Genomic DNA, 16,112 nt, shown 5'->3' with positions numbered 1-16,112 from the left:
GTTTTTTTTTTGTTTAATAATTTAGTCAGTATCAAAATAATTTAAGGGTAGAACACATCTACAAAGCACGGACACGAGAAAAAATTTGAAAGATGTGTGTCAGACACCGACACGTTCCGACACATGGTCAATATTTTGGAATACACGGTCAATGCTCTGACACTTTTTTTCGACATGCGGTCAATGCTTCGACACGCATCCAACACGTTTTTTTTAAAGGTCTAAATTTTGTTTTATTAACTAAACATGAAAAATAATTTATAAATCAATTTTTTTCTGTTACGGAATTTGACATAAAAAATTAACAAGGTTCGAAAAATTATTTTTGTTTATATTTACGTTATGGAATTTGAATATTTTATTGGTTATATGACTTATTATGGGCTGTTATATTTATTAAATATAAATTTTATTATATATATTAAAAATATTATTTAATATTAAAACATGTTCTAACGTGTCGAAATATGTCATTTGGGTAATACTTTTCTTATGTTGCATAAGAAAAGTACTATCTCCTACTCAAACAATAAATAAGAGAGAGAAAAGAATTGGAGGTGAGAGAGAAAAATTCTTGTGGGACCCATTTGAAAAATGTGAGTGTAGGAGATAATACTTTTTTATGTAACATAAGAAAAATATTACCCTTTTTAGAATTAACGTGTCGGCATGTCGTGTTCCGTGTCAGTGTCGATGTATCATAGGAACACAGAAATGGATATTTTCGAAAGCTAATTTTTTTTATAGCTAATTTTTTTTTTTTAATTTAAGCACATTTCTTATGTTTCAAATAATGAAAAAGGTTTGTTTATTCGTGTAATTCAATAAGACTATAGTTGAGTATGTTTGTTTTTTGATTCATATAAAACTTTGAAGTAAGAAGCACAACTATTGAATTGAAAATATACTTACATAAAAATTGGATTATATTAATGTATTTATTCTACAAAAAATATAGTTAAGTTAGATTAATGAATATCACCAATTTTATTCTGAAATATTTAATTAATTGGTGTAAAAACTTCGAGAACTAGTACCCAAAAAAAAAAAAAAAACCTTCGAGAACTGAGTTAGAATGGGTGAGCATTTTTTAGTTTTAACCCCTATTACTATTAGTTTGGCATATTTGCCAACGAACAAAGACTGACTCTCTCTATAAGTATCGTAGATACACTGATAACCTCACCTTCTCTTTCCACCTTCTTGTTTTTCTTTTTTCCCTTTCCCTCTTTTTGTACTTAACTCACTTCACCAATCATATGCACAATGTCGGTTTACACTGACCAGGATCCCCGTCTTCATGGCATCAAAACTAAGATTCGCGTCGTCCCCAATTTTCCTAAATCGGGTTTGTTTTATTTTTATCTTCTTTCTTTTTTTTTTGGTTTTTTTTTTTTTTATTCCCCTCTTCTGTATGTTTGAGTTTGTTTGGAACTTAGAACACCTGAAAGCATAAGAGCGTTCTACATGAACGCCTTTTTTTTTTTGTCTTCTGTTTTGAGTTTTGGAGTATGAAACCAGACCACATCTGTACCCATGAGGCTTTGAATTCATATTTTGCTTATGTTTCGTTGTCCAATTTCTAAGCTTTCTTGTCTTGGTGGCAAGGGGCTTGTCAGTTTTCTTCATGTTTTTTTTTTCTTCTCAGTTTGCTTGCTAATGGTTTGGTTGCAATGACAGGTATTATGTTCCAAGACATTACTACTCTGCTGCTCGATCCCAAAGCCTTTAAGGACACAATCGATTTGTTCGTTGAGCGATACAAGGGCAAAAATATTTCTGTTGTTGCAGGTAAATAAAAGGGGAAAAATGTTGGTCTTTTCGAACAAAAATGGATGAATGGCTTGATTTAAATCTCTTTTTTTATTATTTATTTTGGTTGTAATCACTGTGGTTAGCTTCAAGGTGGTGGGGTCCATGCTTACAAGAAAGTTGGCCGGACTATGCAGTAGTGCTCTATATTGCATAAGTTTCTGGTTGTCCTTTTGAATGCTTTTAAGGGACACTATGGAATGGAAGTCACTGTGTGGGTTTTGGGAGTGATTTTTTGTTTGACTATGAGCCATGGTTAGTGGGTTTTGCCATTGATTACTTTCTGAAGTTTTCTTCAGCGGCCCTCGATTCCTTTCTTTTCCTTCTCTCCTCGTGCACATGTGCTTGGATCCAATTTGCATGGAACACCATTGGTGATCGATTCCAACTTGTAGAAAGTGGACCCGCATGACGCATGTTTCAACTGGGTCCACATATATTTTTCTTTTCTATAGTTCCATTGTATTATAATTTGTGGGTTCCTCTATTTCACTGTTTGGTGACTTCGAGCTCTAGTACCTTATTTTTACTTTTGTGGCCATTCTCGTGTCTCTTTCCTTTTCCAAATTCCTAAATCCCTTATAAAGCTTGAACGTCACTAGTAGCATCAGATGACGGACTACCAGTAATTGCGTACTATACTACTATGCATCGTGCTTCGTTTTTCCACTTTGGTCCCTTGTATGCATGTGTGTTGTCTTCGTGTAGCTTTTTTCTGCTTTTAACTTTTCTCCCAGACATTGCTGGATATGCTGGAAACTTTAATGTGATATGTTGCGGAGGATAGGGCATGGAAGCCATGAAACTAGAGATATTATGCTTTAAGGTCATGTCTAATTTAGCATTTTAGATGTTGATGTAATGCATGCATTGTTTTTGTATTCCTGTCCAATGAACAAATATTAGAGGCCCCATTTTACACTGTTCGACTTCTGTACAATTTAAGGGTAACCTTTCATCTTAATTGCTGGTATGACCATCGTTCCCATTTTAGTTCTATTGTATGATTAGAAAATGAGCCAGAACGTAATTGGTTGGGTGTGACTTGTCTTTTTGCGTGCACATTACGATTTGTCTGTGTTTGGGTTTTTTTTGCCGTTAAATATATCTTTTGTGTGATATTCCCAGAAGCTTCTCTTCAATTGTAGAGTCCAGTGTGAGATGTGGGATTTGTTTTTTGTGTATAATGATTATCCTATATTATCAATTGGCTGATTGGCTATTAGGTCCTTTGGCATCATTACATTTTAAATACATTTTATTTTGGGTATTAACGTCTGTGTTTACATCTCCGTGAGCATAGGATATTTGTGTGTGTGTGTGTGTGGGGGTTTGAAGTCAGCTTGCATTCTTGTTACTAGACGTGGCATTAGTTACTTCTATCTTAGGCAACCTATGGCTTATTGATAACATGGTTGAGACTTTGACCACTGTGCCATGTTTTTTAAAAAAAATTGCCGGAATGCCATGCCAATGAAATTTTTTGCCAAAATGCCGCGGTGGCAAACCTGCGGTCAGTGGCAGCGGGTTTAATGTGCCATGTGGCACACTTCTTGAGGCCACCAACTCGCTATCAGTGGCAACGAGTTTGGTGGTCAAACCAGTCAGAACGCTCAGCTGTGTCAAGGATATGTGGCAACCAGTCTGGAACTCGCTGTCAGTGGCAATGAGTTTCTAGACTCACACGGTAATAATACGTGACACAAAATTTTGATAGTTTTACCATAAAACTTTGGAAGGCCGTAACTTTTAACTTTGGTGTCCGAATCAGGTATTTTTTTTAATTCCACATAACTTTTCTAGATCTATGCACTGACAAATTTTCGGAGAATTATTTGTTAGTGTTGGAAAGTGAAAACAAAAATAGAAATTAAATAACATCATTCATAAAGGTAAAATGTGCCAAACGTGGCACAAAGAAGTATTTTTTGGGAAAAAATTTTGACCACGGGATTGCCAATGCGAAGATCTCGAAAATTTATATGGAATAAAAAATACCTCATTCAGACACCCGAGCCAAACGTTATGACCTTCTGAAGTTTCGTAAAACTTTCAAAATTTTGTGTCATGTGCCATCACCGTGTGAGTCTAGACCCTTAAACTCGTTGCCACTGCAAGCGAGTTTCAAACTGCCTAGCAGCAGACTCATTTGACCACTAAACTCGTTGTTAGTGGCAGCAAGTTTCGTGGCCTCAGGTTTCATGCCACGTGGTATTTGAAATCCGCTGCCATTGACAACGGGTTTGCCATCGTAGCATTTTGGCAAAAAAATTTGTCGGCGTGTCATTCCAGCAATTTTTTTTAAAAAGCGTGGCACAGTGGTTTGGTCTCTTGGCTATTGCTAATTTTCAATATATGTCGGCTTCTTTCATTCTTCTCATTTTTTAATTGTATTTATTGTATCCTTAGTAGTATTGTATGTTTTACTTCAGATTTTTTGGTCAGTTTATTACTTCCGCGATGGTTACATTTGTCTATGTAACATTTGTTCCATTCATATTATTTGTTGACATATTATAAAAATGATAGCACTAATATTTGAAATTTCCTTATGCCACTTGGAAGCAATTACAAACAAAAATGGTAAATTTGTTTATTTCGTTTGTCCCCTTCCTTCATGTTTGGCAAGTAGTAGTAGCACTCTATCACTAGTACACAGTTTCTTGATGGTGTTGATCTAGATGTCATGGCAGTAGCTCATGTATTATTTTCCATGATCTTATGTTCTGATAAATGAATTCTTCTTCTCTTCTGCAGGAATTGAAGCTCGGGGTTTTATTTTTGGTCCTCCTATTGCACTGGCAATAGGTGCGAAGTTTGTCCCATTGAGGAAACCAAAGAAGTTGCCTGGTATATTTTGACCCTTGATTTTAATCTCTTTTTCTTTCTTTTCTTTCATTACTATGCTCATTTTAGCACTCTTATAGTGTTATGAATCATATGTTCTTGGGAGGAGGTTCTCTATTTTGTTTATGCATTTCTTGTTTTACCAATTAGTGCTTAAAATGTTCTATTGCATTGCTAATGCTCAGTTCTTATGAACATTCCTCAATTGATTCATCATCATTTCGTGGTTTTACCCATCTGTGTAGCCTATGCAACTGTGCAATAGATTTATGAGAGCGGTTATTGAGGTTGTTCCTTGTTTTGGTGTTTCAACCTTGCAAAGGTAGTAGGTATAAATCTAGAGCTATCCAGTTTCTGATATCTAAGTCTGTGATAGTTATATCCTGATATACAGAGAAACCATTGTGATATGTTCCCATTACAGAGTGCAGTCTACAAATTGGAGGGGGTGTTGCGTTGTTGGCTTTGCATCTCATGCCTATTATGTATTTTTATTTATAGAAAAATGAAATCATGAACTAAATGGGAACCTAATTTAAAGAGTGCTTCAATATATTAATTAGGGGAGAGTTATATTGATAAACTTTCTTTTTACAAACTTACAGATTACACTATGTCTTGCTGGTAAGACTTAATTCAAAAGTATCTTACCGGTAAGACATAGTGTAGTTTGTAAACAAAAAGTTTGTAAATATAATCTTTCCCTATTAATTATACCGAACTCTGGCTTTGTCAAGGTTTGAGATTGTTATTGTAATATGTTTTCTCTCATTTTCTGTTAAAAAAAGCTTACTTTGATGCCAGGCAAAGTTATTTCTCAAGAATATATTCTGGAATATGGAAGGGACTGTCTTGAGATGCATGTTGGAGCAGTTGAACCTGGTGAGCGTGCTTTAGTGGTTGATGATTTGATTGCAACCGGTGGAACTCTCTGTGCGGCTATGGACTTGCTAGGTACTTACCTATGTGCGAATTCTATCATAAATGGACAATTGTTATATCAGAATATGACATTGTTTTACATGACAATATTTCAGGAGCTTTGGTGTGTATTTATATGGTTAGATTTAAGTGCTCCTTACGTTCATGCTTTTACTCCAATTATTAGTGTAAAAGCAGGTTGAAATCTGGTTTCTCATTTCCTTATCTCTGTTCCAGTAACTTTCTAATTCATTTGACTAACCTTATAAAAACATCTTTCATGGATAAATAAATAACTCATGAATGCTGGGTAGGGTACTTATTACACCGCAATAAGCTGTTTCTTCAGATTAAGTTCACAAATACATTCTTAGCTTCCTTTCTGCTAACATGCCTCACTTTCTGATATCTTTATTTCCCCCTTCCCCCTCATGTTTTTGTTGTCATTTAGAACGTGTGGGAGCAGAAGTAGTGGAATGTGCATGTGTAATTGAATTACCAGAATTGAAGGTATATAGTTTGGATTATCTCAACATTTCTGTTTTTCTTCCTTGTTATATTGTTGTTAGGTGTTACCTAATTTTCTTTCACATTCAAAGAGGTTCTTTATATTAAACCAAGGTAATTTTACTGGCACGATGTGTAGTCATTTTTGTTAATGATTTTTGTGAACACGTGACAGGGTCGTGAACGTTTGAATGGGAAGCCCTTGTATGTGCTTGTGGAATATTTGGAGGTATGAGCTGCGCATTAATATGGTTCGGCCCAGACAATGGAGTTGTAGATTTGGGAGATGTGTTATTCAGTGGGTACTTTCCCATTTGAATTCCTAAGCTAGCTTGTAGTAGGAACAGTCACAAATCAAATTAATGAATTTGTATGACCCACCCTTTGGGACACTCGTCTTATCTCTGCTTCCCCTATCCTTTTCAAATAAAATTATAACTTTTGCTGCAGGACCTGGGTTTGTTTGTGTGTTTTTTAAGTTAAAAATTGGTGAATTTTTTTTTTTATAATAATTAAACAAGTTTATTTAAAAAAATTATAAATGGAAGCTTTTAAAAAAAAATCATAAAAGTATTATTTTTGAATTTAATCTAAACGCACTTGTAATTGTAGATTTTATATATGACAAACAAAATGGAGTCTAGACTCCAGAGGGCCTTATAAATTTTCAGTACCCATTCCTTACTTTCTGGGGGTTTAGAGCTGTACTTATAAAATATTAGATAGCTCGCATGTGTCAATAATCGTATTAGTATATATACTTATTTAATTAAAAAAAAAGATTTTGTTACTCTAATATCGGAAAAGTGATAATTTTCATGCAACTAGTTGTTCCAATGTGAAGGGTTTTTATATTATATTTTAGGTTGTTTATTTTTTGAGTTTGAAGAGTGAATAATATGAAAGTTAATTTATCCTGTATTAAATTTTTTTATAATTTTATTAGAAGAATAAAAACAATAATAATCGAATAGTAAATCATTTAACTCTTATAAAATTTTAAATTATTGGGTGAAGACGCGTTATTTATGTTTATATTATATTTTGAATAATTATTTATTTCGTTCACTTTCTTGTGAGAATATAATAATAATAATTATTCATCTGACGGAAAAAGAGGTTCCTCTAAATAATAAGGGTAAGGCCTCAAAGGTTTTTATTGATGAATTTCGTTTTATTTCTAATTATGTATGTTGGTCATGTATATTTTATTTTCTTTCAATGCTCATAACATTAAAAGCCAACATGAAAGTTTTTTTTTTTTAATCCATCGGCATACCAGTTGTAAAGAGCCTTGAGGTCACCACCCCAAAAACTAGCTCAAAGGGTGAGAGTGTCCAAGGTCTTATAAAGATCACATTAGTTGCACATACAACCATTGTGGAACTATATATCTCAACACGCCCCCTCACACGAGAGTCCATTGGGCTTGAAGAGTGGACAATGCAACAGGCCCAGCCTACCTGTGCTAAGAAACGCCACAAGAGAAAGTGGAGGGCGGCGAGGCTCTGATACCATGTAAAGAACCTTGGGATACACCACCCTCAAAAGCTAGCTCTAGTTGCCCATCCAATTAATGTGGGACTATATATCTCAACACGCCCCCTCACGCAAGAACCCTTTAAGCCGTGTAAAGAACATTGGGATACATCACCCCAAAAGCTAGCTCAAAGAATAGGAGTGCTCAAGGTCTTATAAAGGTCATATTAGTTGTCCATCCAATCAATGTGGGACTATATATCTCAACACGCCCCCTCACATGAGAGCTCACTGGACTTGAAGCGGAATTTCCACCGCCTGCCACTTTCTTTGTAGTGGAATTTCCACATGTAGGTGGACTTGTATGTTGTCCACCCTTCAAGCCCAGTGAGCTCTCGTGTGAGGGGGCGTGTTGAGATATATAGTCCTACATTGATTGGATGGACAACTAATATGACATTTATAAGACCTTGGGCACTCCCACCCCTTGAGCTAGCTTTTGGGGTACCTTGAGCTAGCTTTTGGGGTAGTGTATCCCAAGGTTCTTTATATGGTATCAGAGTTTGAGTGACTATAAGGTCACAAGTTTGATCTTCACCGTCCCCTGCTTTAAAGTGTGGAATTAAAATAAAAAAAAAACACAATAAGGTAAACCAAAAATGGACCTGCAATTTCCATGCTTCTAGAAACTCAAAAAATCTTTGTAAAACGGAGAGGAATGTTGAGTTAAGCTTCAAGAGCCTTCTTAAAACTCCTCCCCCTTCTCACACACCAAGATGTGAAAATACTAGTATTGATAAATAATCTTGTCATAAATAATCACAAAATTAGATGAGATGGATGTTTCAATCTCAATCATAACAGGAAAAGTCCCTGTTTGATTAAAGCACTTGATTTTTTGAGAGAGAAATTTCCCGATCCATTGATCAATGTTGTGAAGAGCATTCCATACAGCTTTAAGAATTCGAAAACAGTTTGGGCCCTCGTTTTGAGGTATGGGCTAACTGGTTAGAGCTTAGGCTCATAGACAATAGAGGACACCACACCTCGTGAGAATGAGAGGAAGGCCCTAGTTCGAAAAGGAAAAATCATTATGACGCAAAGAAATCAAAAAGGGAAAGCTTCTCTTCAAAAACGAAAGATCATAAAGGGAAGCCCATTTAATAAAGAAGCTGAAATTGGAAAGGTAAATAGAGAAAGCAGAAGGAAAGAAACGTAGCAAACTAGCAACTGGGATTGTGAAATGTGAATTTCCGTCAAAGATAGTGACTCTTGTGGTTAGTTAATTTCGTCATTTAAGTTTTCTCATGTCATTTCATCATCAGACAAGTTAAGTTTAGAGCTTTGTTTGGTCCACATTTGCGTAACTTGCGCTATACTTCCCTATTACCATTGTGAGTGGGACCCGTTCTCCTTGCACACCATCCCTCTGTTCTCGTCTCGTGCTTCCACCTTGATTTCTATCCTTGCTCTTTTATTCTATTTTTCTTCCTAGTCCAACTTGTAATTAATTTATGAAAAATATAATCATCATGTTACATGATACAAGTTATATCATGTTGCAGAGACAAAGTTAGTGGGGTCCACTGTTTAATTTATTTTTTATTTAAACAGTGGACTCCACCAATTTTATCTCTACAACATGATATAAATCATTTAATTTATTGTTCTTTTCTAACAGAACCTAAAGACAACCCCTTCCTTGTTTTATTTCTTTTTGCATGAAATACAGAGTACAATAATTTCTTCAATTCAACAGAAGGAAACAAGCATGTTCATGTTGACATTTTTTCGTCCATTTATATTTTGCTCTTTTTCCATCTTGTGCCTCGCGAGAGACATAACGAGACATTCGCTTTGTTGTGTAAAGGGGTAGACCATGATTCGCGGATGTGAATTGTCAGATTGTGGATTTTCAACTGCAACAAAATACATTGAGATGGCTAAGCATTGCCCTGATGCTATTAACCCATAAATCAATGTACTCTCACAATCAAAAGTCGCTATTAAGATTTCGGTGATATTGGATGAAATTTAATTGACTAACAAGTCATTTCACTCATTTGATTCACTGGTAAGAATTTCTCCAAATAAAATGATTACAAAAATCGAATTATGCATAATAGATAAAACATCATGCTATATCAATATTTGGGAAAATAGAAAAAGCACAATTTTCATCAGTTTTAAAACTCGGACCGATCATCCACTCGGTCGAGATACTGGGTCATTGATTCAACCAGCTATATTATTCGCATATTAAAAAAATATAAACATATTACTTATATTAAAAATTCATAGAATAAAACTATCAATAATAGAAACTGTGAACTAATTTCATAATAATTAAAATAGAGTGGCGCTAATATTTATAAACTGTGAACTAAAAATGTAACAAAAAAAATACATAAGTTGATTGTGGCCCATCCAATCTAGGTTTCGTATAACTTGTTGGGTTATCGAGATCCAACCAAGTCAACCAGTCCAAACTGAATTGATAGCATAATCGATTCAAATGATGCTCAAATCAGAAAATTTACCGGGTCAATAAGACCCGAGTTAACCCACCCAGTCAAAACCAATTTTTAAAACAGTCTTACTGGTCGTTTGGATAGCCTTTTGTTTTGGTAAAAGCTGCTTTTTTTTTAAAAAAAAGTGCTTTTGATTTTTTTTTTTTCATGTTTGGATCGAAGCTTTCATAAAAGCAGAAGTTAATAAAAAAGTTAAAATCTTAGTTTTTTGAGAAGTTAAAAATATGAGCTTCTGAAAGAAGGAGAAGCCAAAAACTCTCCTAACCAATTTTACCCGTGGATCCTTTCGACACTTCTTGATTTCCATTCTGTTCAGAACATTTTTCATCTTAGGGTTTCCACCCTCTACCACAATCACATGAATAATCAAAGAAAGAGGTCGTCTTGTTTAATGGTCGTCGCCGGCGACGAAATCAGCAATTGGGACTCCTTGTCGTGCCAACATGTTCGAGAAGCTTTGCTAAGGTGCTTTGATTCTTCCTTAATCCGTTTCTGAAATTGTTGCATCGTTCTCTTTATTTTATTTTTTTCGTTTTATTAAAATTTTAAAAATAAAAATTGGATCTTTCTGAATGTTGTTGATTTTTTGGGTACATGAATCAATCTTGTTTTTGTTGTTCAGATTGGGGAGGGACGTATAGCGATGTGTATAAGGCTAGAGACCTTCTTGCTGAAAAGATTATGACTTTGAAGAAAATTAGATTTGATAATTTGGAGCCAGAAAATCTGAAGTTCATGACAAGAGAGGAGAAATTTTTTTTAGAGACCTTTTTGCTGAATTTTTTTTTATCAAGGAATCTCAATTTTTATAAATATAATTTTTACATTCAGTTTACGATAATATCTGAAAATCAAAAATTTTAAAAAATTCAGTTTCTCGAAAATCCTCAAGAATCCTGCATACCAAACGGACCATAAAGGACACGATGAAAAAGGTAACTGAGGCACAAAGAGAAAATGGGCATAATAGTCATTTTATATTTCAGAACTGCTTTTTATTTTAACATCCAAATAACAATTTTATTCAAAAGCATTTTTCAAATATTGCATTCAAACATAAAATAATTTTAACTTTTAAAAAAAGTTTTTTAAAAAAAAAATTAACTCATAAAAATTTCTTTTTACAAAAGTTCATTCCGGATCCTTAATCTAGCAAATTAAAAGCAAACAAATTGGACGGCTGTTCTTTGAATGAGCATTATTACAACGAGGAATTTTACTGAATTTTTATCAACCCAACAATTTTTTCATAACTGCCCAAAATGTAATTAAGTACTCTCTCTTCTCCATTTCAAGTTTGGTTTTGGTGAAAAATATTTAATCACTGTAAGTAACATTTTCACAAACCAAAAAAAAAAAAAAAACTTAAAATGACTCTCGTAATTTTCAGCTCTGCTCTTATACTTTAATAGATATGAGACTCTCGTAATTTAAGTTTGATTTTATGTTTCAGAATTGTGCCTTCGATCAAAATGACGTTTAAAATGGACGGATGAAGTATTTAACCAAATCAGAATAAGATGAAGAAATATTGAGCAGATAAATGCAAGGAAAGAAGTAGGTTAGGTTCAATACCTCGAGTCCTCAACAATCAACATACATACATCCAAAATGAAAATAAATCAGAAAAAAAAAGTGTTTTAAAAATAAAAGATAAAGGAGGAAGAACGGTAAATACGTTTTTTACAATTTATAAATGATAAGAAAACAGGGCAATACAGCACGCGAGTCAAACACTAGTAACTCGCCGTTGTCCCCACTCACCGAGTCAAACCCAACTCGCCCATCCAACAACGAGTCCATAAACCCTAGTTGCTTGGAGACCCGACCCGCTATGACCCGGCACACCAGCATGGCCTTCCTGCCCCTACCGCCGCCTGAGCTGTCATGTGCCCCACCGCTGCCTGAGAATGTACAGATCGCCGATCCTTTGCCGCCGGGGAATGACCATGCACAGGCTCCGCCGTAGGGACCACCGCCGGAGGTGGGACCCAAGCAGTGAAACCTCATCACCTCATTCCCATCAGCAACGCATCGCGCATTTTCCTCCCAGTTACTACCCTTGACCGGGCTACCCGAACCGGAACGACCCTTAACCGCCTCGCGATACTCTTCGAACCGGGACACGGTCCGTGGGCCATTGTGGACCTTGAAGATCATATCAACCCGACCCGAAAAGGGTTTGGGGCCCCAGCTAGTGTGGAAGATAATCTCCACAACGTTGCGCGAAGGATGCCCCTCAGTGAGTTCCATGAGTGAAGGGAAACGAGGGTCCGGCGTAGTGGTGTGGCGGGTGGTGGTGGTGGTGGTGGCGGTGGTGCTTCGAGAGCGGTTGATGGTGGTTTCGAAATCGGGTTTGGTGGTGGTTGATGGGTATCTAGAGCTGGGGTGTTTTTGGAGTGGTTTTTTAGGCTTTGGCTTTGTTGTTTCGACGACGTCTTTGATGTTTTGAACGCTCTTTCTGCAACTTGCACTGGGTATGAGGAATTTAGGGTTTGGGTGATAAACGTCTTCATATGCTCTGGACTTGCATTGCAATGACTTCACCCATCCACTCGCCATTACATAAACCAACAACTAGATTGTAATATCCTCTCTCTCTCTCTCTCTCTCTCTTAAAGACTTGAAGTTTTTGGGAGCTCTAGGTTTTGTTTGTGACAGATGGGATTGGGGGTCTCATGTTGTTGTGTGGTTGTGGCCGCTGAAAAACAAACAAAGAAAATTATGAGTGAGAGTGGAAGTGGAACAAACATGGCGCCACAATAAATGGATTTTACTACCGTATGCATTCTGAATTTACTCTTCTGCCCTTCTGAAGATTTCGGAATTACCCACGTGGATTCTCTCTCCTTCTTTCCTTCTTCCCGTAAAACAACAAATTCTATTAATTCCCAAAACCAAATCTCATTTGGTGATGCATGCTAAATTGAGTCCTGAGTCCTGACCAATTGGATGCACGCAAAATGTAGGTTGTATAATTGTGTTTTAATTTTTTTTTTTTTTAAATTGTTTTGTAAAATGAGCTAGGTTGTACTTATAACTTTTTTTACAACTTTTTGCAACCATATCTTAACATCGTTGATTTCCATCAATCAACAGTTATGATTTTTGTAAATTAAACTCATTAATTAATTATTAATTCACAATAATGATAATCGTTGATTGACGGAAATTAACGGTGTGAAGATATGATGGTAAGAGGTTGTAAAAAAAAGTTGTAAGTATAACTTTTTCCCTTGTAAAATAGTTATTTTTTTGTGTTTTTTTTATTTTGAAAGTTAAAATTCAAAATACCAAATAAAAACAACTCAAACATATTCTTTAAATATAATTCTAAAAATAAAAAAGTAATTACAGTTTTTAACCGTGTTTTAAAACTCGGATCGGTCATCGAACCGGTCGAGATACTGGGTCACTGGTTCAACCGGGTTGAACCGGATTAACTGTTCACATATTTAAAATATAAAAATATTACTTATATTAATAAAAATTCACATAAGAAAACTGTCAATAAGCTTCAAAAAATAAATTAATTTTCAATGATAGCAAATATTATATACTTCTAAGCTTCTAGCTCTAGAACATATTCTAATATAGAATTAAAATTGCAATATAAATTAAATGCATCTTTTGTGCTTGACATGATACGGATAAATTAAATCATGATAACAAATAGTATGCATGAAATATACACTAAAAAAAGTGTCCACCGTTGAGATGAGATCATGAGACCATCAGTGTTTATCATCACTCAACTTCATGAGATCATTATAAGATACAACTAAATTACATAAACGAGTTGCACTAATCTAAAATACCTTATTATTTTCACCTTACTTTTAATCATATTCATCATAAAATATGAATGATTTAATTCAAGAGTTCTTATCAACAACAAAAAAACTTACCAAAAAAAAGGAATAATAACCGGTCTAACCCGGGTCAACCGGGTCGCGTTTAGTACGCGTCATTTTTCAAGATTTTCGGAAAACTGAATTTTTTTAAATTTTAAATTTTTGAATATTATCATAAACTGAATATAAAAATCATATTTTTAAAAATTGAAATTTCCGAACAAAAAGAAAATTTCATCTGCCAAACACCCCTTAAAGAGTGGGAGAGTGACCATTTTGCCACATTTGGACAAAAAAATTACCAGATTGCCACGCAAACAGTAAATTTTGCCAAAATGCCACGCGGCATAATTCACTACACAGTGTAGCGAATTATGTATGCAAGTAATTCGCTACACAGTGTAGCGAAATATGTCACGTCAAAACGCACAGAACCAAAAATACCACGTGTCAAATTTTACAAAATTCGCTACATAGGGTAGCGAATTTTGCAAAATTTGACACGTGGCATATTTCGCTATACTGTGTAACGAATTATGTCGCGTGGTATTTTGATAAAATTTACTGTTGACGTGGCAGTCTGATAAATTTTTTGTCCAAACGTGACACTTTGATCAGTATTCCTTAAAGAGTAGTAGTAACAAGTAAAAGGTGCCGTATTTTGATTGCTTAATTTATGCTGCTCACTACTCAATATTATGATTTGGCATGTGGTAGAAAAAGTTCGACATATCTAACAAGTAAGTTCGACATATCTAACAAGTGCTTTGATTAGGAGTTGGAATCATGTACATAATTGCATTTCAGTAATTTTAATAGAATATGTCTCTATTTATTTCATGAGTCAGCATCAAGACTGAGGAAACTATTATGATTTATGGGAGACGAAGACTTCGAAAATCTAAACCATTTGGCTTTTGTGGGTGTCAGTTTGAAAACTCAAATAAATAGTAACAGGCTATTAAATTTGGGTTTGATATTTGTAATTTTAATGTCATAAGTTATAAGTTATATTATTTTAGAAATAAGTTATGTTATTTTAGAAGAAAGATTGTAAAGAATTTTGGGATACACCACCCCAAAAGTTAGCTCATGGAAGTGTCCGAGACCTTATAAACTCCACCTTAGTTGCTCATACAACCAATGTGGGACTATATATCTCAACACGTCCTCTCACACAAGAGTCCTTTGGGCTTGAAGCGTAAATTATGCTCAGGTCCAATTACATATCTCAATACGCCCCCTCACACAAGAGCCCTTTGGGCTTGAAGCGTGAATTATGCTCAGGTCCAATTTTTTGTTTACCTTTTGTGCTTTTTATTTTAATTCTATTTTAAAGTGGGAGGCGGTGAGAATCGAACTTGTAACTTTGTAATCACTCAAGTTCTGATACCATGTAAAGAACCTTGAGATACACCACTCCAAAAGCTAACTCAAATGATGGGAGTGTCCAAGGCTTTATAAACTCCACATTAGTTGCTCATACAACCAATGTGGGTCTATATATCTCAACAGAGATAGACACAAGAAATAAAAGTTATGGAGGAGAAAGTGAGTATTTTTATTTAATTTAAATTTTAAATAAAAAATATTATTTTGTGTCTATCTCTCTCTTAAAATCACATAATTTTATGTCATTTAAAATGACAAATATTTTTCCATTAAATTTATGAGATTAATATTTTTTATATTGTAGAAAATAATTTTATTATTTATGTATACGTAAAGATATGTGGATACATATAAATAGAAAAAATAAAAATAATTTTCATATATTTTTTTAAGAGTATAAAAAATAAAATTATCTTCTACAGTATAAGAAATATTAATCTCTAAATTTATTTGATTTATCCTTTTACTTTTTTTTTTTTTTTCATTTTAATGACCCAACACATTTTCAGTTGGTGAGTGGCTAATCAAGTCATGTCATATTCTAATAAAAGCTTTTGCCTTGCCATCTAACTGTGAATGCTTGGTGGCATTGTTGCTGCTTGAAATCAAAGCGACCATTACTCAGCTGCTGTGTTGGGTCGTCAGCTTGAAGTTTCAATATAACAGCCCTTCAAGTTAATTACGTATACGTATGTCTTAGACTCTTTGTGGAATTAATGAACTTGAGGGCTGTTTGGTACAATGTATAAAGTTTATATTATATATTAAG

The 16,112-nt window shown here is 34.6% G+C and overlaps 2 protein-coding genes across 3 annotated transcripts; one reads left to right on the top strand and one right to left on the bottom strand.

The window, feature by feature from the left end:
- The first annotated feature begins 1,182 nt into the window (after window positions 1-1,182).
- Window positions 1,183-6,496, top strand: LOC133302117 (adenine phosphoribosyltransferase 3-like). 2 transcript variants are annotated; one of them, XM_061501858.1, is made up of 6 exons: window positions 1,183-1,348; window positions 1,681-1,791; window positions 4,570-4,662; window positions 5,464-5,613; window positions 6,032-6,090; window positions 6,263-6,496. In XM_061501858.1, the coding sequence occupies exons 1-6, from the start codon at window positions 1,267-1,269 to the stop codon at window positions 6,320-6,322; spliced, it is 555 nt and encodes a 184-aa protein (XP_061357842.1). In that variant the 5' UTR covers window positions 1,183-1,266; the 3' UTR covers window positions 6,323-6,496. The 2 variants fall into 2 exon arrangements, with proteins under 2 accessions (XP_061357842.1, XP_061357843.1); XM_061501859.1 differs by lacking the exon at window positions 6,032-6,090.
- A 5,181-nt stretch (window positions 6,497-11,677) lies between these two features.
- Window positions 11,678-12,814, bottom strand: LOC133302152 (uncharacterized). The gene has a single exon (XM_061501902.1). It carries the CDS (start codon window positions 12,657-12,659, stop codon window positions 11,781-11,783), a length of 879 nt encoding a protein of 292 aa, XP_061357886.1. The 5' UTR covers window positions 12,660-12,814; the 3' UTR covers window positions 11,678-11,780.
- Between the last annotated feature and the right edge of the window lie 3,298 nt (window positions 12,815-16,112).

This window comes from Gastrolobium bilobum, unplaced genomic scaffold (genome assembly GCF_033153095.1).
Source record: "Gastrolobium bilobum isolate Gb01-03AN ecotype WA unplaced genomic scaffold, APGP_CSIRO_Gbil_v1 utg5726, whole genome shotgun sequence".
Taxonomy (NCBI): Eukaryota; Viridiplantae; Streptophyta; class Magnoliopsida; order Fabales; family Fabaceae; genus Gastrolobium; species Gastrolobium bilobum.
Note: the sequence above shows the minus strand (reverse complement) of the source record. Positions and strands in the feature narration are given on the sequence as shown.

Bases quoted from the DNA above. Each gene is read 5' to 3' on its own strand.
- LOC133302117 (XM_061501858.1), top strand. From the start codon at position 1,267: ATGTCGGTTTACACTGACCAGGATCCCCGTCTTCATGGCATCAAAACT. The intron at 4,663-5,463 runs GTATATTTTGAC...CTTTGATGCCAG, and splicing joins GAAACCAAAGAAGTTGCCTG to GCAAAGTTATTTCTCAAGAA. The intron at 6,091-6,262 runs GTATATAGTTTG...AACACGTGACAG, and splicing joins TTGAATTACCAGAATTGAAG to GGTCGTGAACGTTTGAATGG.
- LOC133302152 (XM_061501902.1), bottom strand. From the start codon at position 12,659: ATGGCGAGTGGATGGGTGAAGTCATTGCAATGCAAGTCCAGAGCATAT.